Source organism: Vigna umbellata, chromosome 1 (assembly GCF_029865625.1).
Source record: "Vigna umbellata cultivar VRB3 chromosome 1, Vumbellata_1.0, whole genome shotgun sequence".
Taxonomy (NCBI): Eukaryota; Viridiplantae; Streptophyta; class Magnoliopsida; order Fabales; family Fabaceae; genus Vigna; species Vigna umbellata.
The window spans coordinates 18,841,750-18,868,460 of NC_142165.1; the positions used below are offsets into that span (position 1 = coordinate 18,841,750).

The 26,711-nt window shown below is 29.1% G+C and overlaps 2 protein-coding genes across 2 annotated transcripts; both read right to left on the reverse strand.

Annotated features, from left to right (window-relative positions):
* Window positions 1–91: 91 nt before the first annotated feature.
* LOC124831740 (uncharacterized) lies at window positions 92–1,958 on the reverse strand. The gene is made up of 3 exons (XM_047305822.2): window positions 1,801–1,958; window positions 585–1,007; window positions 92–470 (listed from the first exon to the last, which is right to left on the reverse strand). Exons 1-3 carry the CDS (start codon window positions 1,903–1,905, stop codon window positions 258–260), a joined length of 741 nt encoding a protein of 246 aa, XP_047161778.2. The 5' UTR covers window positions 1,906–1,958; the 3' UTR covers window positions 92–257.
* An 11,054-nt stretch (window positions 1,959–13,012) lies between these two features.
* LOC124831735 (transcription factor MYB36-like) lies at window positions 13,013–15,097 on the reverse strand. Its single transcript, XM_047305813.2, has 3 exons — window positions 14,789–15,097; window positions 14,376–14,505; window positions 13,013–14,146 (listed from the first exon to the last, which is right to left on the reverse strand). The coding sequence occupies exons 1-3, from the start codon at window positions 14,922–14,924 to the stop codon at window positions 13,303–13,305; spliced, it is 1,110 nt and encodes a 369-aa protein (XP_047161769.1). The 5' UTR covers window positions 14,925–15,097; the 3' UTR covers window positions 13,013–13,302.
* Between the last annotated feature and the right edge of the window lie 11,614 nt (window positions 15,098–26,711).

A 26,711-nucleotide genomic window follows, 5' to 3' on the forward strand; every position in this document is an offset into this window, starting at 1 on the left:
CAAATTAGTTTAGATGTAGACTCTGAAATTTGTGCGCCTATTTTATTGTTAGATTTTTTTTATTAATTTAAAAGTAGATAAATAATATATATAAATGTTAATGCACAAGTATAACTTGCTCTTCTGCGGGTTGCATTGATTACTTGATATATTCATGAAGAACACCAGAAACCAAAAAGTGGAGTTTGCACGTAGAAAAGGAAACCTAATGATGTCCCAATCTGTATTATGTGCCAGTTAACTGTTCCATCAATATATCACGAAGTCTCCAAATTAGAGAAGTTACTATTTTCTTGTTGGTTCTTTGCATCTTCAATCAAATTTCTCCAATGCCACAAAACCTGCATCAGTCCCCCACTTCCGACATGCAAGAGAAATACACGAGGCAGTGTTGCAAACCATGAGGACATGATCTTCACAAACACAAAAATGAAGTACATTCCCAGAAGACGCCATTTCAAAACCTTCTCCTGTCAAGTACAAATCCATAAGAAAAAGCAGAAAAACAAAGCTCATTAGAAGATTGTGATAAACACAGAAACAAACAAGCTAATGATGAAATACACAAGAATTTCAAAATATACCTCAGATCTACGAAACAATTCTTGTGATATCTCCTTCAAGAAATCAGCCACAAGACAGCCAGCAAAGAGGCCAATAGGAATTATCAGTTCACGGTTTATGGACAACGTATATACAACGTCTGACACAAAGCTATAAATTAAAAACAAAACAAGAGACCATTTCCCTGCCTCTTGTGCAAGATTAAACAGTTTCTCTAGAAATATATGCTCAGCTTTTTTCCAAGGAAATTCTTGAACAAAGACTGGTATTGTTCCTTTGAGTTTCTCCCTCATGATTCCAATCTTCATCTTCACCTCATTGGGTTCATTATGCTCTGCCATTGATACATTGAATGATCTAGTTCGATTATAACTTCTTAGACGGGGAAAGTATATTTCTGAGCATCTGTGGAATTGGCAGGGTTGGCATTGAAACAGCTTTACCTACAAAAAAGAAAGGAACTAATTTACAACAAATGAATGAAAATTTCAGCCACTTACGTTATATCATACTTCATAAATTTTTAGGACTGCAACTTCAGTGGAATGGAATCGCCCCCCAGATAAAATTGGAAGGCTACTCATGAATTGTGGCAAATATAGCACAAACATTTTTACAGCAACAAGAACCATTTTTGACTAAATATTGAGGAGCCTTAAGCACATTTTACCCTTACTTCAAAAATCTTACCACTGAGAATGTATCAAAAACTAAACGCTTAACTAATTCCACCCATCACGTTTCAGTTAACTTTATTCATCATATCAAAGCAGGCCCCATTGTTCACCTTAAGTAAAATCTGCTTTGTAGTTTCTCAACTTAATTGGTATTTCACTATTTCTTTCTCTTCTGAACCGTTTTATGTCGACATTCTTCCTCTGAAACCAATTATTTCCCAAGAAAAAACTCAGGCATCTCTCTAGAATAAAAAATTCAGTCATAGAAAATCTTTGTCCTAATTTCTCTTTCTAGAATAGTACTTCTAAAACACAGTGCCAAAAACATTTTTCACTGTTTAATCACATTCAAATAGATAGCAAACAAATTTCCTCATACACAAAGAACATCACGATGCAACAAACTAAAGGTGACTTCATTACAACCGTGTTGATAATTTCGATCGAATTAAGAATGAAAAAGAAACTGAAAATTGATTCATATTTAAGACATCATTTCATGTAATTTACCAGCGAGACGATGTTTTAGTTGAAATCAAGAAATGTAATAAAAGCATACCCGAAACGTGGGAGTTGAAGGAACTGCAAGCGAAGGCAAAATCGCCATGCTTCTCCGCTTCAGCTGCAACAACCCAATCCAGTTCCCTGCAGTGCAATTATTCATTAACCTTTCGTGTTTCTTTAGGGTTTTGCGTTCGGAGAGGTTTGGGCCCGGCCCAACTTACTTGTTGAAAGGCCCACCTTCGAGCCCGTAATAAACTCACAAGTTACATCACTTTGTTTGCACCTTGTTTTTAGGGTTACTCCCTGCATCACCCCACATTGCTTTTTCACCACCATAATTTTTTTAAATTTCAAAAATATCTTTTATATTTTAAAATATTCTACACTCTCACCTCTTTTCTTAAACGGATGTCGACATCCGTTGAAGAAAAAATTCTTTAATGGATGTGCGACATCCGTTGAGTTTTTTTTTTTTAGTTTTTAGTATTTTAAATTAATATATAAATATTATTTAATTTTTTTAAAATTATTAAATAATTATTTATAAATTAATTTAATTTAATAAAATAATTATTATTAATTTAATTATGTATTATTATTTAAATAATAATTAAAATATTTTTAAAAATTTGATTAAAACGGATGTGCGATGTAAGGGCCTGTAAATTTATAAAAGGGCTTTTGGGCCTTATGTGAGGCAGTCAGGCCCATCAAACTAAGGCCAACTTGACCTTAGCAGGGTCTCTTCAGAACCCATTTTCTTTCCCTGAACTTCATTTCTCCTTCTTTCTAAAACTCTCATGCCCTAAACTCTCTCTGCCTTCTCTTTAGATTTCCAACTCAAAGAACCGTAGGAATTTGATTTTTGTGTTGCCCAAGCATCCGCGACGTAGAGAGCTCCATTTCTACCGAACGTTTTCTTCATTCCGACTGGTAAGTCGTTTTCCCTTCTCCTCCACTATTTTTGGAACCTAGGGCATGCCACTTTACTGGTTGCATGCAGTTGGTAGCTTGTCATTTTGTTTTCTCTATCCATCCTAGCTCTAAGAGCGATGTCCATCACATTTTTTGTGGTTGTAGGGCACTGTTTAGGTCCTTGCTGTGAGATACTGTTAGAGCGTTCTAGTGGGTTGTGCTGCTCAACTTCAAGGTAAGGGGAGCTGGATCTTGCTTTCTGTTTTGTAGATTAAGGTGTGCATGAGATAAATTATTGTTTGATGTGGGGAAATAACGTATGTATGGATTGTTATGTATGGGTGTTGTTTGTACTGGAATTGAAAATGTTGTATGTGAACTCGATTGCTCAAATGTCTGTCTAATAGTGAATCTATGGAATTGTACGTATGGATTGATATGGATAAGGTTTGAGACTGATATTGAATGACTGGATGAAGTGAATTCTGCTAAATAGGTGATTAGAACAACACTTAACTGAATTAGGGTGTTTAGGGTCTTATTAGAGGAACTAAAGTGGTCAAATTGAGAATGGGGCATTATAGATCATTATGGTCAATTGGGACCTAATTGGACCCCTAAAATGGTCAAAAATCAGACTCAAGGTGGTAAAATATATTTGGGCCCCTAGGTTGAGCGATTTTCAGTTTTCAAGTATAAATCAACGCATAAACACTTTAAAAAGATGTTAGGAAGGGTTAGAATCAGTTAGACATGTTTAATTCAATATATACTTCGAGTTGGGGGTGTTAGAAGTTCACCAAAATGGTTAGAATGAGTTTGGAGTGGTAGAGTTGTGCAAATCTGCAGAATTTCATTCTGTAGATTTTGCATATTCGCAGAGCGAAGTCTTTCGCTCAGCGAGTCACCCTGGCAAGGTGCTTTCTGCCAAGGCATTCACATAGCGACTCTGTGCGCAATGCGAATTATAACAGAGGGTTGCTCTCTGTTTAATAAGTCGCGTAGCGAATGTAGTCGCTTTGCGATTGTTGCTAACCTAGAAAATTAGCCAAATTAATTCAAATAGCGAATTAGGGACGCTATGCGAGGGTTTAGGAACTGATAATGTGTATTAGAATTTTAGTTTAGCATAGCGCACAAACTTGGTGCGCTATGCGAATTTTAGCTGTCCTCTTGTCAGAAAAATTCGCCCAGCGCATTAAGGGTGGTGCGCTATGCGAATTTTAGCTGAAAAACACTCCCCTCGTCAGGAAAATTCGCTCAGCGCACCAAGGGTGGTGCGCTGTGCGAATTTTTGCTGTCTTGCCTTGCATCTTGGTGCATTGGGAGACCTGGTTCAGTGAGTTTCATATTTTTCCACATCTGTTTGAGCTGTTTGATGTTTTTTGACTGCCAAGATGTATGTATAGTGTTGGTGAGTGGTTGTAAAGCATATGAATGTGAACTACAATGATGTAATTGAGTATGACGTGGACATCTCAGGGTGAGATGATTGAAAGAGATGTGTGAGGTATTGTTGTTATCCTGTATAACTGTATGGAGCTTTGAACTGGTATGTCTATCCCTACACTCGAAGCATTGTTCATGCTCAAATAGAGGAGAGCAGTGTAAGTGGTGAGAGTAGAGGGAGGTCCTCGTCTATAGTCTTAGAGTTTAGACATAGACAGATGGAGGATTTACCTTGCATAGTGTTGGGGAGTGCTAGCTGAACTACGCAAGTGCAAAGACGACCAATAGTTCAACAGTTATACCAATCCGGATGAGTCGTGTGAGTGTTTGAGTCATGGTCTAAAGTGGTATGCCTTGATTGTTCTTTATATGTAGCTAAGCACGATGATATTTATTGATTGAATTATATGATTACTGCTTGGTTATCTAGCTCACCTTTGCTTTCTTTGTTGTGTGTTGCTTGTGTATGTTTTCCTTTGCGATAATCATCCACTTGGATGGGAGCAGATGTTGTTGAGGAGGTTCCCTTGGAGCAAGAGTTGGAGATGCTGATGATGCAGTATAGTATTTTTAGGATTTCTAAATTTGAGTAGGTGTTATTTTGAAATACTCTAAACTGTTTAAGTTCAAAATTCTGTCTTCATATTTGGATGACTGTAATTCCTTACTTAATTGCAAGTCATACTCTAACTGTTCTCTTTATTTGGATGTTGATGCCTATATTATATGATTGTGGTTATTATATATTTGGGATGTCACATGCGACATCCGTTAACGGATGTGGCGACATCTGCAATTTTTTTTTAGTTTTTTGTTTTCTAATTTATTATATTTTAAATTAATATATAAATATTATTTAATTTTTTTAAATTATTACTTAATTATTTATAAATTAATTTTATTTGATTTGATTTAATAAAATAATAATTATTAATTTAATTTATGTATTATTATTTAAATAATAATCAAAATATTTTTAAAACATTTATTAAAACGGATGTGCCACATTCGTTACCAGATGTGGCGACATCCGTTATAGTTTTTATTTTTTTAGTTTTTTGTTTTTTAATTTATTATATTTTAAATTAATATATAAATATTATTTAACTTTTTTAAAATTATTACTTAATTATTTATAAATTAATTTTATTTTATTTAATAAAATAATTATTATTAATTTAATTTATGTATTATTATTTAAATAATAATCAAAATATTTTTAAAAATTTTATTAAAACGGATGTGCCACAGATGTGGCGACATCCGTTATAGTTTTTTTTTAGTTTTTTGTTTTTTAATTTGTTATATTTTAAATTAATATATAAATATTATTTAATTTTTTTAAAATTATTACTTAATTATTTATAAATTAATTTTATTTTATTTAATAAAATAATTATTATTAATTCAATTTATGTATTATTATTTAAATAATAATCAAAATATTTTAAAAAAATTTATTAAAATGGATGTGGCACATTCGTTGAAGATTTTTTTTTAAATAAAAACAATAAACCAAAATATAAAATATGTAAACGGATGTTAACATCCGTTTTAGAGCAAGAGTAAAATAGGTATGGAATGATGTAAAGAGCTTTCGATGGCGGTGGTGGTGGAGAGAACAACTCTTCTTGTTTTTTTCTTACATGCTTCTTTTGCTTTTGTCAAGTTACTTCAATATTTATGTTGAATAGTTTTGCACTTCATCACAAATGATCATAAAAATAAGCAAATTTATATATTTCAAAAAATATATTTTAAAATATAAAAAATAAGAAGCATGAAGGAAAAATAAAAAAAAGGAGGTGCAAAGAGAATAAAAAAATTCTACAAATAAAGTCTCCCTGATTTGGGATTTTTCTTCCTTTTCCTTCGCACTTTCTTCTTTCATTCTCATAATATGCAAATTACCCACTTGCTTTATTTGCAATAAAGTTTTATGATATAATTTTATTAGAATTACACTTTTAAAGATCAAGCTTTTATTTGAGTTGATAATTTAAATATTTTTATTTAAAATTTTAAAAATAAAAAAGACAAATAAAATACTCAACCGTGTTAATTAACGAATACATACATACATATATACATATACATACATATATACATATACATACATATATACATATACATACATATATACATATACATACATATATACATATACATACATATATATATATATATATATATATATATATTAAGAGTTAAGATAAACCCATCTCACACTTACTTTAAGTCTTATAACTACACGTGCTTAAAACCTCTTATCCAAAAATAAATAAATAAATAAATAAATAAAAGAGCATGAGAGAAGCTGTCGTTTGGCTGTTGTATTGGTTTCAATCACTGACGAAATTAATATATTATTTTGAATGTTAATTATGATTTTCTTTAAGTTAAGTTTTGATGTCTTTGGTTTTATGTCGTAGGATTGTTCTCTCTCGTTTCTTCTGCTTTCGGGATATTCCCTTTCACTTTACAGAACCCTCATATTCACACATGCATTAACTTTAATACTTTTTCCTTAATACAATATATAAATACGGATTAACCTAACAAATCTTTGTTTTGCTCCATCTGGCAGCTTTCAGTTTCTGTTGCTAGCTTCCGTATGTAATATGCTTTATCACTTTAATTAACATAATTAACCATTCACATTACATATACATGCTTGTTAATAAGAAAGACCAATTTACACACAAAACAAGTCAGTTTTCTAACTAATTAAACTTAAACATGCTTCCTAATCATAATAGGGTATTATAGGAACTTATTTCAATAACTTTACTTACAAATATTTAATTTTATGTTTAAGATATATAAGTCAATATTTCTTATCATTAATATTAATATATGTTATTATTGTATTGATAATTAAATTGTTTTGGGTGAGATCTCTTCCTCTAAATACTATTTTCTCACCAATAACATTTTAACTTAAAATCTCCGAAATGAAATTCATTTTTTGTCCATCAACAATATATTGACTTTTTCGTATTAACCATTTTACTACAACAAAAATGACATGTATCTCCATTTACTATTACGTTAGTATAGGTAAAAGTTAATTTTTTTACCTATATAGACATTAAACATAGGTAAAACTCTCACAATACTTAAATTGCAATATTTAATTAATGATAAAATAAAAATATATTATACTAGTAAGATGAAGCCACAAAATTCAAATATTTATTATATATATTAATTTATTGACAAACATTATTAGCATTTTCCTAAAGCAAATCCCTTCCTTTTCTTTAGTGCCTTTTACATCTTGTCAAGTGATAAAAACAAAACCATAAACTATGTTCCAAGCTAACTATAATTATGAGGGCAACATATAGTTTTATTTGTTAACTAATACTATATAATTGAGGTGCCCGAGTCTATTATATGGACCCCAAATATATATTATATTATATTATATAAATATTTGATGCAATTAGATAGTGCTGTAATCAGCTATAACGGCCAAAGTTTGAAACTACAGAAAAAAATAATAATATTATATTAATAGTGAGTGTCAAATTATGTCTAAGTGTCAACAAAACCCTAACAAATAATGACCATGGCTTACCAGAATATCATCATAGTCAACCAAAATTCATCTAAAATATTACAGCTATGATCAATTACACACACAGTCAACATATTATCTTATAATAACAATGACTAATTAAGTTTATCTAGCAAGCAAGTCAAAAAAGAGAGGTCTATATATATTACAAGTGTTTTAGGTTTGGAGACTTGGATGTGATTATCAAAATTTAAACAATGATCTCTTTTTCTTTGTTGTTCACATTAGATTGTTCTTCAGGGTAGGGCTTATTTGGATTTTTTTTATATGTAAACATTTTGCAAGAGAATAAAATATAAAAAAAATCATTTTTTTATTATTTAATATAGTAAAAATTATATATAAAATTAATCTTTTATATTAAATATGCACACATATTATATTTATAATAAAAAAATATAAGTTAAGTTTAAAATATAAATAAAAAATAATAACAAATTAACTAAAGATAAAAATAAGACTGTATCTAAGATATCTAATAATATATTTAACATTTATAAATAAAAATTAATCAGGTTAAGAATTTATTTTTTTTAAAAATTCATACCATTTAGCTTATACTAATTAAGTAAAATTGGCTTATTAAAAAATGTCGTCGAATTGTATGTGATTGAAAATTAAAAAAGAAAAATGTGAAACGACTATAAATATATGTAGTATTTATTATATTATATATTTTAAAAGAATAGAAACCATGAGGATTTCTTGGATCATGACAAAAATAATTTGGTGAGAAATATATAATATTAATAAATGATGAGCATAGATGGAAGCCCTAACACATTGGATTCCATTCTAAATAAAAATTCTAGCATTGAAGACCGTAAGAGGACTTTGGTCCATATATTAATTAATTTCAAATTAATTTAAGCAATTAACATAGCATGACATACATTGGGTGCAACTGAGATTTAATCAAACTTGTCGTTATGATTCATGCCAACTACATTTGACCAAAATTCACAACCCTACTACAATTTCAAAACAATATTATTGGAATATTATAATATATATATATATATATATATATATATATATATATATATATATATATATATATTATTGTTGAATTAACATTTTTCATAATGGTTTATGGCTGTTCCTTTTGACCAGTGTTAAAGTTAAGGGTCTGGCAATTAACAACATTATTTTAAGCAATGCAAAGCTGGTTTTGGTTAATGAGTGATAATGATGGAAACCAAATGTTCGTTTTAAATTTTCTACTAAAATGAGTTTAAATTTAACTTATTTTTATAAAATTAAAATTATTTTTCTTATATATTATAAATTGATGTTATTTTTATAGCTGATACCTAACTTGAATATGTAATTATTATATATTACTTTAATTTTAAGTTAATTACTGGATCAGAATGTTTGCAAATAATAATACAATATGTGAAGAAAAAATTACTATACTAGACCAAGACTTATTTGAATACATAAAATTTGGCACAGCAGAAACTTTATCTGAACTTCTATAAAATGTTTAGTATATACTAAAATTTGAATTTGAATATGGACAAAAGCTTACTTACAGTACCATATATATTTTTAGTTATATCTAAAGTTTAACTTTGATGATATATACATGTGAATAATTAAGATAAAGTATCAAATTTAATTGATAGACAACAACAACAACATTTCTGATACCGTAAATAAATTTTATTTTAAATATTGTTGTATAGTATGGAAATAGAAAATTATTTGCAAATACTTTTTAATTCATTAAAACGTTTTTCAAAACAAAATCGTAAATCATGTTAAAATACATAATATGTCAAATACAACAATCATATAACAATATTATAGAATATGAATTCAAATATATATAAAAGTATATACGATTCAAACTAATAATTTATTGAAAAGACAGAACCAGCACTAAATTTAAATCATTTGATATTTATTAGAGACGTTCTACATAATTGCATTAGATGTGTAGATTTGAATTTAGTTATACATATATTACTTTATTTGAAAACAAGAGAAAAAAAGAGTATGAAGGACTTGTTTTAAGGCCAATTTTTAATATGGTTTTTATATTCCTGATTCAATAAATAAGAGTAAATTAAATATGTATAAAAACATAATAATGGAAATTTCTTTTATACAACGGTTGCCAATTATTTTTTTTACTACTAGCTAAAGAAAAAAATATTATTATCGAATTATTGTAACTAGGTATCATGAATAATTCTAATTCCACAATAGGAATAAAACAATCCTATGATTAGAAACATCATAGTCATTTCGCTGTAGGTTTTTAATCTTTCCAACAACCTTAGATGGATTAGGTTAAGAATTTTGTATGACATTTGTTTCTTTTTTGTGTTGCTTAAAGATTGAGGATTTTTTATTTATTTTTTTAATTTAACAACCTATATTATTTAGTCTTTATAGTTGTTGAGAAATGGTATACTATTTAATGAAAGTAAATATGATCTCATTGCTACCTTAGACTTTAATTAATGACAGATCTTGACGCTGCTTTTTATATGTTGGATGTTTCTCTTGAAACTGCTCAATAATAAAGGTCGCAATAACTTAACTTCATAGAATTACAACGTCTCTTATTTTCTTCCAATACTTACGACAAGTACATATACGTACATATACGTAAATCTAAAAATACTATATTTAACTTTTTAAACCTAATCTTGTTTAATTTTTTTTTTTAAATAGACGACTCTTGCTCTCCTCTTTTCTATCAATTTTTCCTTCAAAATAACAATGTAAAAATAGATGCATATATCAAAAAGTACACAAAACTAATAGATTATATATATTTACATCATATATTATTTATTACTATTTTTTATCTTTCCTTATATATATATATATATATATATATATATATATATATATATATATATATATATATATATAATGGTATAGAAGAGAAGTGAACTCTAACAAAATTTTGACATAAAAAAATTATAATATATAAATAAATGAAAATTTTATTTTACAAAAGTTGAGTTAAACTTAAAATTTAATTTTTAAAATTTTATATCAATTATCTTAACAAGATTTATTATTAGTTAGATTTAATATTACTTATTAATGTTTATTTTTATACTATAATCAGCAGTATGATATTAAAAATCTCACATCAAAATAACAAATTTGTAATATATAAATCAGAATAAACTTTATATTATAAAATAATATTATTACAAGATAGAATTAAATAAATTCCTTTTACTAAGATGAAATAAACATTATATTTATATAATAAACCTAAAATATTGTACTTCAAGTGATGATTGTTCATGGGATAGGATGACATTATTAAATATGATTTAATAGAAAAGAAGTATGGACCATGACTTTTCGTTGCTTTGACAAAACCCATTTCTAAAGGATTCAACTAATTAATATATAGGACCTATGATCCTTATTCCCACCTAGAAAGAGTGAAAGGGGTAAAAAGTAACAAAGACAAATCTTGAATCAAATTTAAACTCTGGCTTTCCCATGATAATCTTTCACTTTCATATTATATATATATATATATATATACACACACACACACTATGATGTATGATGTATGCACCATACATACTACTGTTGAAAGATGAACTTAAATCTATTCTAAGTATTACTGTGATCCTGACAAGTGATTATATAAAATAATTTTTCTTTAGATAAAAAAAAAACTCATCTATATTAAATTGTTGTCTAAAATGGAAAGGAATCATTTGCTCAGCAACATTACTGAACTTTTTTTTCCTAAGGCTACAAATATTTGAATTATATGAGTCAATTTGAGTCTATATTAAGAGTACTTTGGACGGATTTGTTTCAAACATTTTTAGATTTTTTTTATAAATTCAAATTATCTTATATAAAAATTAAAAACAAAAATATAGAGAAATTATACAAGGTCTACAAATTATATATAAAAACTAATTTTAACTCTTATAAAACTTAATTTTAGTTTTTCTATTTTTAAAAATTATACATAAGAAACATGTCCAACATGAATATATTTAGTTAATAAAATGCTCTAAATTGTAAACTCATTTGCATACATAATAACTAGTTAATAATTCAAATATCTTACTTTAAGTAGAAAGAAAAAAAAATCGAATCATATAAAAAGAAAAAGACTAATAAACTTATTATCTTATATTTAAAAGTAATGTCAATTTTTTGTATAAATTAAATTTTATCTTACAATAAATTCTCTTAAAACTCAAACTTAAAAGTTTTTGTATGTAGCTAGTTAATTTTCTTTGGTAGTTGGATCTAGTTTAATTTGACAACACCAACGGAAGAATTGAACATCCACATCTTCCAAAAGATTGTTAACTGAGTCACGTAAAGAATCTATAGTTTTTAATATATAATCAAGAAACTATACATAAGAGGTCCTAGCTAAAGTATCTTTCTTCTATATATAATATATATATAGGGAGTAAACAAAATGCACCCTATTGAAACATGTCATTTTATGCTATTAATGTTCACTTCCATCAACAAGACAAGTCTCATCATATTAATAAAGATATTTTATGTATATTTTAGGCATGTAGGACTGACTCCACATTGGCAAACATATAATGCTCATCAAATAGAAATTATTCTGGCAGGTGCCACTTCTTTTTTAAGAAAAAGTTCTACTTTATGCAATATTCTTTTACAAATAGTAGGGGGAAAAAACAAGAAACAAGAGAGAGAAATGTAAAGTGAGGCGAAAACTGTGATTAAACACAAAACTAAATAGTAGAAGACACAAGAAATTTGCCTAGATACAACACTATAATATATAAATGAATAGTACAAGTTCTGTTTTCGAATTAGATTCAGTTTTGTATTGATAATATATGACATTTTTAATAAAGTACATATCATACAAAATAACATCTAATAATGATTCTGATGAAAAAGTAACACCAACGTTGATTCTTAAAGCACTTATAAAAAAGAAAAAGAAGAAAAGTTATGAATTTTCTTTTCGATAGTATATATAATTTTTAAAAGTTTTTTATATTGGCATGTTTACATAATTGTGTAAAAGTTTTCTTACATGATGCCCACACACACACACACATATATATATATATATATATAAATAAGTTTATCATCATGCATGTAATGCTTCAACCTACGTTTGTCTTAAAAGATATCATAAAAATTCATTGTATCTCTTTCTTTCTTTCTTTTTTTCTTGAAAGAGAAATGTACACGTAAACACCAACTACATTATTCAGACTAAATGTCACCCTACTCAGTGCCTTTTTCTGAGATTGCATAGAGTTTGACTGGTCTTCTATGGACACAATAAATGATAAATCATAGCAGAAATCAGTTAGAACACGAAAGATATTTAAACGATACCCAAATCAATACACAAAACAATAGTCAGAGAAACTACACTTACTGCTACTACCTAGCAGATGATCAACATTCAACACTATAGCTTATGAGAAAAACTAACTAACTAAGCAGAAATTAATATAGCTACAGTACATAGACAGTTATACATACTATATCTATATATATTTATAACTTATTTTATTGTCAATTACCCCCCTCCCCTTGTGACAAATGGCTAATAATAGTAATGACAGTAAAATAACAATATACAAAAAGATAATGTTATTGTGCCCCTGGGTAGCTAAACTCTTGCAAAGCACATTCTTGACCTTCAAAATGGGAAGCAAGTGAATCATGGTGATAAATGGAAGTGGTGGTTTCATCCCAATTTGTGGTGGTGGTAGTGGTGTTTTGGTCACAAGTAGTAGTGATAGTAGAATCTGTTATCTTGTGGAGGATCATGCCTTCATTGTACAAGAACTCTAACCCATCTGAATAATTAGAAGAAGGCACCATTTCCTCAAATGATGGCGTGAAATTACCATCTTGTCCTTGCATCATGTCATCAACTCCAGAGTATTGACCATTTTGTCCAAAGTGTACCTCGTTGTTGGCAACAATGCAGGCTGAAGAAGAAGAGGAACCAACATGGACTTGTTCTTGGTAAACTTGTTGCCCTTGTGAGGAGCATTGAAGGTTCAACCCATCAAGGGTAGGCTGGTAATAATCACCTGAAAATCTTCCTCCTAGTTTGATCAGGAGTTTCTTGATGGAATCTTGGTCGTTGAAACCTGGACCTTGGCTTGTTGTGTATGGCAAGGGTATTATGGGTAGTGGCAGCACTGGCATGTTGATGTTCTGTGGCCAACATAATTGTTGATGTTGTTGTTGGTGATGTTGTTGACTAGTGCTACTATTTTCCTGAACCATGGATAAGGAAGAAGAATCACCATCGCTACTCCTTCTATTAGCATCACTAATTTCTTGCTTAACACTGTTGTAATTGCCTCTATTACGTGGCTCTCTTCGATGCTTCCCTAGAAGCTTCTTTTTCAGCCTCGTGTTCCAGTAGTTCTTTATGTCATTATCAGTTCTTCCCGGCAACTGTGCTGCAATCACCGACCACCTGCGATCACACAAACCAACAGGGTTTCACGAAACAAAGAAACAACACGTTTGAGATGTGAAAGAGAAAGCCGTAACCATAATCTTAGTAAAAATCATATCTCAAAAAACCAAACACGCATTATAATTAGTATAACATGCATATATTGTAGCAAGTAACACAGTCTTAATTAAGCTGGGAGTGAAATGAACACACACACACACACGTGTATCAAAATGAATGTATAAACCTGCTTCCGATACTGATGTAAAGGCTGCAAATAATGTTGTCTTCTTCCTCGGAGAAACCACCGTGCCTGAGATTAGGGCGAAGATAGTTCAGCCACCTAAGGCGGCAACTCTTGCCACATCGCTTAAGGCCTAGTTCATCACAAAATTAAAGATACTGTCAGACACACAAAAAAAAGAAGGACCAAACCTAATCTTCATACTGATCATGATGGCTGTTAAATAAAAGAGAATTACCCAAACCAAATTAGAATATATAATCTTATAATAATAATTTTAACACTGTGGTTTCAAAATTTGAAGTCTTTGTCGATTGAATGAGTCCTACACACGGATAGTCAATGAAATGATGGTATATGTTTGTGAACGGAAGAAAGTTTAGAAATAGGGTTAGAAAGAAAGTGGTATAATATACCTATTTTTTGAGGCAAAGCAATCCAGTTACCACCAGTGCCATGTTTTTCTATGTAGGATTTGAGCTTAGCATCTTCTTCTGGAGACCATGGACCTTTCTTCACGTTTGCTTTGTCGCAGCAAGGAGCTCTGCCCATGTTGTCTTTTTGGTTTTGGTGTCTGCTTTGAGCTTTTTGATTGATTGGGGCAACTTCCACTCTTTAATTACAGACCCAATAGTCAGAATTATAGGAGAGAGAGAGAGAGAGAAAGAGAAAGAGAAAGAGAATGAAAATTATTAATATAAAAACTTGGAGAAGATAAAGATGATTCCAAGACAATCCATTGCGCTATTTTTATATAGTGTGTGTGGCAGAAAAGAAAGGTATATGTTAATTTGATATAGAAAATTGCTGAAATTTAGTATTGCCAGAATAGGAGAATAAGGTTTGTTCTTCTTGTCTTTCTTAGACTGGAATCAATTTTAAGTTGTATATACTATGGGCTCTAACATTTTTAATTTTCTTTTCAACTTTTTGGAGTCCACTCTTTCTTGCTTCACTGTCTACCCACATATGCATGCATCTGACATTATGGCAGCACTTTTCTTTCTTACACTCTTTCTTCATTTTTCAAACTTTTTCTTATTACAGAAATTATTTTTTACTTTTTTCTAGTGCTAATAACACATTTTCATCGCTTTTTTTTAAAATTCTAAATGTTATCATTACAGTTCTCTCCCACCCCATTTTTAGTTTTCCTTCATTGATATGTCGAATGTGTTTTTTTTCTTTTTTGTAACATGTTCTTATAAAAACAAGTCAATTTATGACCATTTTTATTAAGTAACTTCGTTTTGTGACTAATAAAATGTATAAAAATTGAAAAATATTACGATAAAAATGTGCAAAAAATTGGAAACTTAATTATATAAAACGAGCGACAAAAAAAGATGACAATTTAATGGTAAAACATGCCATTAATTATTATTTTTGTACAATTTAGTGATGAAATAATGTTGTGTATATTGGGAACCCTTAAATATCTTTATTTAGTATATTTGTTGTTTCATAAAAAAATTATTTTTTTTTTATTTAAAGAATTGGTTGATGACTTCTTAAGCCTTATTAATTAATAAAGTTATAGCATGGAAATAAAAGTAAGAAATATGTACTATTTAAGTTTGTATTACAGTTTCTGTTGTTTAGGAGTTATCAACAATGTTGGACATTGTTTAATTGTGATGTAGCTTTTGTCAATGCTTTGAAAATTGGCTGTGAAGGCTGTCTTATATTAGTGTAAAGTTAATATCTTTCCAACTTCTAAGTTGACCAGTTTTATGGTCACTTTAGGGCACAGAGAGTCTGATATACACGAGAAGGACACATCTGCTTCCTGAACTGAAAGACCGTTCAAAAATCTATATGTTTAGAGTTATTTTCAAACCAGATTTTCTTAGAAAAATAGTTTCTAAAGGATAATCTTTTATTAGGTTTTAATGCACATGAAACAGGAAAGTGAGACTGGTGAGAAATAGAAGAATTTAACAAAAACTCATATTTACAAATGAGAGAAGCAAAACACACAAATATAGAAGAGGCCTTTGAAAGAACTTTTTATGAAATTTATTCTGATTTAAGAAACTACACATGATTTTGTGATATTTTCAATGTATAATGATGTTGTTGATGATGTGATTTGGTTTTTGTAATCCATGTGTTTGAAGATTTATTGAAAAATATATATTCGTGTAAAGATATTAATAATCTTAATAGGACTATCACATCCAAAAACTCACTTCCTGAGGATTTGAAAGTGAGAAATAATAAACATAATTTCATCATATGGGGTCCGTAAGTCACCAACCAAGCTTCATCGAGGAAAGGAAATTAAAAATTGAACGATGTTGATATCTATAAGGTCTAATCAATCTCATTGATTTTAGTCCAAAATTGAAAGGTTAAGAAAGATTCTAGAAGAAAAAGAAATTGGGGAAAACCGTGCATTGAATTTATGAGGAAAAGTTGTGAGGGTTTTTCTCTTTCATTTTGGGTTGGTGAACAAAATGACTTACTAGATAATAAGAGTGCCGTGAGAACCGAGGCAGTAGGCTGACTACTGCGTACACACACACACACACAAAGGTTTTATAAAGAAATGTTTATAATATATTTACTAAAATATGCTATATCGAAAAACAATTTAAGAGAAAAAATATCGTTAAAATAAGATTTGTTCACAAATTTTATCAATACATTTTAAAATTTTAATTATCTATAGAAATATTCTTCAAGTAAATTAGAATATTTATAATTGCTGAAAATATTTGTTTATAATAAATTTGTATGTAAATAAAATGAGTGTTAAAGTTCTTGCTTTGGATTTTGTCCATTTCATGATAATTTTGGTTTTGAGGCTCTCTTCAAAGAAAATCCTGAAGTACTGAATGATTGAACATGCAATGATTCAATCAATATGCAATGGTTGAGTTGGATAAGTAATAAAGGTGGAACAAACGAAAGAAGATTTGAAAACATCTAGGTGAGTTCTTGGGAGAAAACTATCATATAAGAAGATTCTTCTAAGTCAAGTGGTTGGAATGTAAACAAAACAAATCATACTAAATCTAATGAATAGTTTGCCAGGGAAAGTAACAAGTCTATAATTCTAAGAGGTGGATTTGAGAATGTTAAATGTCATAGGGTCTGGGTAAAACGAAAGATGATACCCAAAAAGATAATGATGGTTGTGATGATTGTGAAGTTGTACTAAAATGTGTAATTGGTCGGTCGCTAGCTTACGCTCGTTGGGTCACTCCATAAAAATGTGAAGCTTCATTTCTATCTACTAGCCCAATATCAATAAATAGATATTGCTCAATTTCTATCTATTACCCTAATATCTAAAATGTTAAATGCAACAGTTAAGTAGAAACTTAGACCTTAAGCACTTAAATAAAAGGACTCAAATACAAATAAAGAAGGACTCAAAACTTACCTTAGTGATCTGTGTGGCTTTAGGGCTTCTGCACAACCACAAACTCTCCCTCGACGAAGTTGCAACAAGGACGGACCCTCAACAATAGAAAAACTCATGAGAAACAAGTTTAGATTACAATTACAATGGCTAACGTATAACTATAATGTTGAAATGAAAATTGAAATGCAATGATAACAAGGGCAAGAAAAATTTGAATTCATGAGAAAAGTGAAGCAATGCATGAAATGGTAATCCTAGAATGAACAATGGCATCATATGATGTGCACCAAAATGCAAAAAGCTATGAAAACCAAACCTATAAGAGCTATTACTAAAACACATGTAAGCTAAGGCAATTCATTAAACCAATTCCAATCTGGCAACAAGCATCATTATAATAACATATCTAAACAAAACGAATCTTTTAAATTGGCAAAAAGCATCATTGGCAGCAAACATCATTAGCAGTAAGCATCATTATAAGGCAATTCATTAAACCAATTTCAGAACCAAAATAGGAAGTCAATCCATTAAACCTAGACTTATCTTCGATAGACCTCCATGCCAATTTAGGGCTTCTAGACAATGACAATCCCTTCACCACCAGCAACCACCGTGATGCAGCAGCCATTGTCACCCAGGAGCACGCAAAGCCACCAGTGTCGGGCACCGCCACCAACCACCAGCGTCACGCCGCCGCCATCAACCACCATCGTCGCCCTAGCATCCATCAGTGTCGCGTCATCAGTGTCGCACCACCACCATCACGCTTAGAATCGATTGATGGAGGAGGGGTTTGGATCAGGGTAGGTTGGGGCATGTTGGGGAGAGGGTTTGTGGAAAACAACAATTGGGAGAGGGAAACCATTTTCTAATTTCATAAACTCGAAGGACTTATCGGCGACTGTCATCCGTCGATAATGACTAATACTAACAGTATTATCGACGGATATCCGTCGAGAAGTTACGGTAACCATTACGGACAGATATAACATGTCGATAAGTACTCATTCTCTACTCCATCGATAAATCCGTCAGTAAATAAAAATTATCGACAAATCATTAGTCGTTGGTAATAATCCACCGGTAATTTTGATAATTTTTGTAGTGAAAGAAAAAATAAATAAAAATAAAAGAAAAAATATAAAGAAGTTTGTTATAGAAAATTTAAATCTAAAATGAAACAACATAAAATAATAATTATATAAATTTTATTATATAAATAATCTTTTATTTTTCATCATACAAATAGGCTTAATACCACTGTTAGTCCCAATTTTTATCAGTTTTGTTCAAAATGGTCCTAATTTTTTAAAAATGTTCAGTGTATTCCTAACGATCGTAATTTGTGTTCAATTTAGTCCTTTTTGCAAACGTCGTTTAAATCGTTAACGGCCAAATGTCCAGCTGTGTAATCAGTAACACATCACCCTTGACACGTCATCATCATCTCCTATCTCCAGAAATCCCAATGTCCCCCTACATAGAAACCCTAGCCACCACCTAACCCTAATCGTCGTTGCCACGCTCACAGCCAGCCACCATCTTCGCACCTCCATCATCAAAAATTTTGAAACCCTAACCAGATGGTTGTGTCACCACCACTGTTGTTCATCTTCTCCGTCCAACAACCACCCAAAAACACCACCATGACCATCTTTCCCTTCCTCCATCGTGAATTGCCACCAACATCTTGCGCGACAACCATGACCACCGTAACGAGATAGCGAGCCATGCACGAGCTCATCTTCTCCGTCAAGTCTTCAACTTGCAAAGGGAAATACAGAGAACGAAAAAGCCAATTGGAGCCTAATCGCCACCGTTAAAGCACCATTCTCCATCAATCTTCATCCTCTCCAGCCATCGCGAAGCTACTCTTCGAACTTACAAGTAGAAAGAAACAAATCTCAAACAAGCAACCACGAGCAAGATTCGCATCGTGACGCTCCTGCATTTCGAAACACATTCAGTTTTCCTCTCGTGGCGCAAGCGTAAGGAAGCTTTTTCTCCTTGCATTCAGAAACCCTAATTTTTTGGGTGGAGAAGGGGCTGTCACGTGGTAATCTCTCATTGGCTACGTCATGTTTCAGTCAAGGTAGGTTAATAGTTAAATGACATGTCATTCACTGATTGTACATTTGGTCGTTAACTATTTAAATGACATTTGCAAAAAGGACTAAATTGAACACAAATTACGATCTTTATGACTATATTTAACATTTTAAAAAAATTAGGACCATTTCGAATAAAATTGACAAAAAATAGAATCAACAGTGGTACTAAGCTGACAAAATATATTATTATGTAATTATATTTTATATTTTAAATATATATATATATATATATATATATATATATATATATATATATATATATATATAATTAAAGCATTTAATATTGTATTGAATTTTTGAAAGTTGTATATGTTTTTTTTATTTCAATAAGTCATTTTATCTAAGTTCCTTTAACAAGTATTAACCATATGTAATTTTTATTTTATTTTTAAAAACTACTTTTTTTATAAATTTAAACTATTATCACATTAAGTTTTTTACAATATTTATTATATTCACATATAGTCATAGTTAATGGGGAATTGTTTGAATAACTATATAAAAATTTAAAGAAATACACAACAAATATTAAAAGTAATACGGTAGCTAATTTTTTTTCTATAAAATTAAAAATACATAATAAAAAAGTATATTAAAATAAAAAATACATAAATAAGATAGCTAGCAGTTTATAAGTTATAAACTTTTAAAATAAGTCAACTTAAGTATTTTATAAAAAAAAAAAACTGCTAGGTTATAATTTACTCAAATAAATTAAATTAAGTTATCGATAATTTTGGTTTCCTTTAACTATGTGATATCACTCTCATTTAACTGATAATCTATAACTCCTTTTTGGATATTTGCCTATAAATTTTTGAAAACCCACAATTTTAATCAAATCCAAAATTCTACTCGTGTTTATTTATTTATTTATTTATTTTGCATATTTTAGGTAAGCAAAGTGTCTTTTCATAGTATAACAATATAATTTCCTAAAAATCTAAAAGCTAAAATAAAAAAATAATAAAAGAGTAGAAATTGATGACAAAGTAAAGTTACAATATTTTTAAACGTGAAAATCAAGGTTTTTACCTTTCCATAGTAGATATAGGTATTCAGCCTCCACAAAATTGAAAAAGTTTAAGTCAAAAGTATCATACACCGGTGTGCCAGAAAAAGGGAGAAATTAGCTTAAAACTTAATATATTTAATGCTCATTTAGGCTTTGCTTATTTGACCACAACTCACATTTACATTTTGCTACTTTACACTGCACACTTTCATTAAATTCAATTTAAACATATTAGTGGACAAAATAATTCATAGTTTTAATATTTTAAACTGTTTATCTGCAAATAAATATTCATAAAGAAAATACAATTTTAAGGTTAAATATAATTTTCCACTTTAAATTATTTTTAAAGTTATGTTTTGTTAGGTAGCGGGGCCATGCAAAAAATAGGAGCCGCAGGGTTGAAACGCAAGAAAGCCCGTTTCCGCAACTGCGTTTTACTTCAACTTCATAATCACTTTTTGATTTGTTGTTTGTTTGTGTAGAAAAGTAGATTCCTACTATGCTTTTTCTTAAATGTAAGCCATGGATTCCAAACGCTGTAATCCTATTTATAGCACCGAAAATAATAGCTGACCTCATTATTTCTTTCTTAATATTTTTCTCATGTTATTTTTTGAAAGAATTATTTATAAATTAAAATTAACTTATATGTAAAATAAAAATTAAAAAAATATGTAGATTTGTTTTTACAAATTAATGACTAGTTTTAAGTCGTTAAAAGTATGTTATATTTTTAAATGTTAATGAACATAATCAAAAGTTTAAGGTTATATAATGTTCCTAACTGGTTGAAGAAGGGTGCTCAACATAGAAGTATTGTATTTTGTTTTCAACAAATGAACAGAAGAGAAATATATGAGTGTTGAATTAATTAAAATTAAATTGAGTTGAATGAAATGAAATTCAAATCGTCATTATTACGCGTATGAAAGGTTTATTCAAAATTAATATTAATAATCATTTGAAACATGAAGAAAAATTTTGGTAAAACAAATGTTAAAAACCAATTATTACAAGGAAAAAAGTTGTTGGTGGAGAATATATAGAAGCTATAGTAAGCAAGCTGTGCAATAATAATTGAATAATTAAAAAGTAAGGACCAAAGTCTTTTCTTCTAATAGTACGACAGTCAACATATTATAATTTGATTTTGACCATTGAGTTTGAAATTTTGGAGAAAATTAATCTGTAAAGAATAAAATTCATAAGGTCATTATTTTAATTTAACAAAAAACTTATTAAAGATAAGATTGAAAAACGAAATATGTTCACAAAATGGATGAATCCCTTTATAGATTCCACAATAACTTATTTATAAATCATCTTTAATTTTGTTATCATTTTTTGTTTCATCTTCATGAAACTATTTTTCTTTTTAATTTATATTTTTCATATTTAAATTACTTTTTCTATCATTAAACTAAATTAATGTTGATTAAATTATTTTTGCACGTTTTTAGTTTATTTTTATAGTACTTTTCTATTGGATGAGGCAATAAGTTAAAGAAATATTTATTTTTAAATAACTTTTGACTTTAAAAAACTTTAAAATATGAGATAATTATAAAACAACTTCTATTTCATTTTCAAAGACACTATTTTAAGTTTTTAAGTAACTTTTAAGTAAATAAAAAGGTCAAACATAACCTAAAATTTGGCCCATTAACTCTGAAAGAGGGACCAACGTAATTAACTTTGGGACACTTTAAAGCCTAATCTGATTGATATTTTATAGCTTAGGAAATCAATAATGAAATTTTAAATAAAAGTATTAACTATAAACTTGAGAGAATAAAAGGAATGTTTCCCTAGTTTAAGAAACTCTAATAAGTAACCCTGCTTGCATATGGGTTGTATCTAAAGGTGTAAAAATAAGTTAAAATTTAAATAGATTTGAATTTAATTCAATTTACAAGTTACACATATAATTAAAAAGTGAGATTTAAGCCTAATTCAACCTCATAAAATCAGCTTGTAAGGTGAGGTTTATACTCAACTTATATATTATAATTTAACCTTATCTCTGGTTTATGTGAAACTTTCAACAATTATAAATTTTATAAATCCACCTAACTATAACTTGGTAAGTTAGCTCATTGAAATATATATAGTTGCTGGATGAATTTAAGGTTAATAAAAGTGTTCAAAATTGAATTATCTAAAAATTTAATTGAATCAACTCCAAAAATTATAGATTAAAATAACAAATTTTTTTTATCGATTTGGATTTTATTTTTTTTTTGGAATTAAGCGATTCAATTCAATTTGCAGTTTAACAACTAAAAATCGATTCAAACCGAATTGAACAAATATTATTTATTTAAATATTATTTCACTTATATACGACATATGTGTACAATAAAAAATTCTATTGTATCTAACTGGGCTTATGTCTATAAATTTATAATAAAGAAGTAATACAATGTATTTAATATATTAATGAGATTGAGAAAAAAGATGAGTTGTGGTGTTAAAGTAACATAAAAGATTATTTGAAGGAAATAATATAGAATGAATGATTTTGATGTTTATATTTTGAATTTCATATAATATTATATAACTATGTGCATACGTTTTATTAGACTTATTAGAGGTGGATATTTAAGGTTATCCAAACATAATCACTTTTCTTTCTTTTTCTTTTGTTATAAGAAAATGTATACATCCCTTGTACATTATTTTATTCTATTTGTTGATACAAAATAAAGAAAGTTTTGTTTGATAAAAGATTAAAAATAATTGCCAATATATGAAGTAAATTATTTAATATACGCAATGTTTGAAAAGAACAAATCTTTAACTATATAGTGAATAGACAATAAAACTATTTTTGATGATATCATTAGGTCGTCATATTAAAATGATAACACTAAATACATGTACAAATAAATACTTATATCCATCAAACCGAAAAATTGGTCTAAAACTGATAAAATGAAAGATCCATTATCAATGAGGGAAAACTAATGTATTGTTAAGTGAGAAAATGATGGAAAACAAGGATAAATTTTAGACATTAAATTTTAATGTTAGACTAACTAATCACAAATTTAACTCGAATCCATTTAATTCATAAATTTATATTAACCCATTTAACTCATAAGTTAATTAAATTAAGTTGGATTTTAATATATGTTTAACAAGTTTATTTTTTATTTTAAAATTTAATCCAACTCAAACTTATAGTAAGTTATATTGACTCTCATGTTATAATTTTTATTGTAAAAGCTTAAAAAATTGTGTTTTAGATTTGATAGTGTGTTTAAATAACAAGACTTAATTATTTTTATATTAAAAATTTAAAGTATAAATAAAATTTCTATAAACAAGTTTCATCATTTTAAATCATATCATTTCTCTAAACTTTTTTCTCTAAAGTTCTATCACTTATCTTTAAAGTTTCTAACTATTTGTTTGTTTAAAGATTGGAGATAGCTAGGGTGATCCTCAAAGCGAGTTCTCCACTTCTGTTTGGTTTATGCAATAAAGTAAGTTGGTTTTGTACATGTAGATTGTCTTAGTTTACATGTGGGGTCTGAGCTTTCTTTAAGAATCTCTACGGATCAGTGGTATTAATGGTGTGTCCTAATTATGTTTATGTTGTTCATAGGGACATATATAGCTATCTGAGCGTCTAAAGGTGTTTGTAAGGTTATAGAGATGTTTGATTGCCTCTCAGGTAAGGGAAGTTAATTACATTTCGTGTCTAAGTTATAAATGTCTCTAAAATTATGTTTTTGTATGATTGATTGATACATTGGTGTTTGAGGTGCTGCAATCTGGTTGTTTGTATTGTTTGATTTGGTCTTGAATCGGGGAACTTCAGATCTAACCAATTGAGCAAGTTAATATCTGCCTTGACATTGAAAGTTCTTTTTTACCAAAATACTAAGTAGATAATATCAATTTGACCATTTGATCAGGTTCCTTTATGTCCAAATCTAGTTTTAAGTTACTGATATCTGGTGTAGAGTTGAAAAATGACAAGTTGACACTGAGCGCTAATTCATTATGCAGGTCTAGAAACATTTTAGCTTCAGATTGTTGAGTGTCAGACTTGTACCATTGAGCGTCAGACTTGTGCCACTAAGCACACAAAAATGTGAACGCTTTGGCACTGAGCGATTTAGGGCACTACTGAGCACCACTTTTCATTGTAGGTTTAGAAAAATTTAATTTCAAGTCGCCGAACAACAAATGGGTGTCCTTGAGCATGGTGTTTTATGAGAAGAATGGCATTGAGTGTTAAGATTATCATTGCGCGCAACCTTTTTTGAAAGGTTTAGCGTTGAGCACTAGGACTATCGCTAAGCGCCATCTTTTGCGAAAGGTCTAGTATTGAGTGTTAATGTGTATGTTGTGATTTTCATATGCTTTGATTTGTTTGAGATGGATTTACCATGGTTTTTATCTGTGTTTAATATGTATTATGGTGTTCATGGATTAATAACATTGTTTTAAGTATGTATGGTAAATGTTGTAAAAGAAATTTCAAGAAAAAAAATTCTTGTGGTGATTTCAGTAATGTATGTGTTGATATATGGTCCATATTGGGAGTTATCTTGTCACTCTAATAACCATCCAATCTCTAGTAAAGAAGGGTGAGGCACGTGTTAAGAGCTGCAAGAGGTCCTAGTTTAGGGAATTTATCGTGGTCAAAGACAGACTAACCTTGTGTATGGTAGCTTGGGTGTGCGAGTTGTTCCATCACCACTAACTCCCAGAGTATGATATCAATACATGTATTCAGATGGCTGAGTTCAGTATGAGTATAGTATGTGCTAGACGGTTAATATGAATGATTTACATGTGTTAACTTCTTTAAACCTATTTTATGTTTGTTCTTTTTGCATATTAGCTTACCCTTTCTTTTGTGTTTGTTTTTATCTTTGTATTCTTCTTGTTTGTAATGATCACTTTAATGGTATGAACAAATGATGATGTAACAGTTGACCTAGTTTAGAAAGATGGTGATGATGCATTATAAGATTAGGATGATTAGGCTTTGTATATGTTCTATTTTGTTGACTCGGTGTAATAATATCTTTAGTTGTATAGGACCTCTGTCGATGTATGATTTTGGTATTATAGTTATATTTGAAATAACTATAATAACATTATATATATATATATATATATATATATATATTTGAGTTATTTGTTCTAATAATATATTGGATGTGTGATGTTTCAATAATTATACACTATTAAAATGAGACGTTACACTTATTATCACGTACCTTCCATTTTAAATATGAAAAATAAAAGAAATGCTATACTTTATAATTATTAATTTGATTTCAATTCGATTAGTATTCATCTATAATACTAACATATTTTTATTCATATAGAACTAGACGTAAATAAACATCTTATAGTAATATGGTTAAATTAAAATATCATGGGTGAAAAACATGACTTCAATAGGAGATTTCTTCAATAGTAATCAATAGTAAAATTGATAAATATTTCGTACAAATGATATAATTTTTAAAAAAAAAAACACTTCATAATATTTTGAAATAGAAGTAGGAAGCAGAGTCAAAGTTAATGAGTTAAAGCTACAAAGAGCATTGAATTGAAGTTGAATTTAGTAGAATGGAGAGTGAGTCATATTCATGGAATGAAAGAAGCATGGTGTTGTGGTAAAAGGTTAATTAATAGTGTGATTAATTGAGTGGGGATTAATTTGGATGATAGTAAGTACTTCCTCTTGATAATGGAAAATAGGTCTGAAAATGAAAGGTTCAAGATAGGGCTGCTTGACTTTTCATGCATATTTTGTTCTACCATGCTTGAAAGCCCTATAATTATGATTTATGATGATTGAGAGA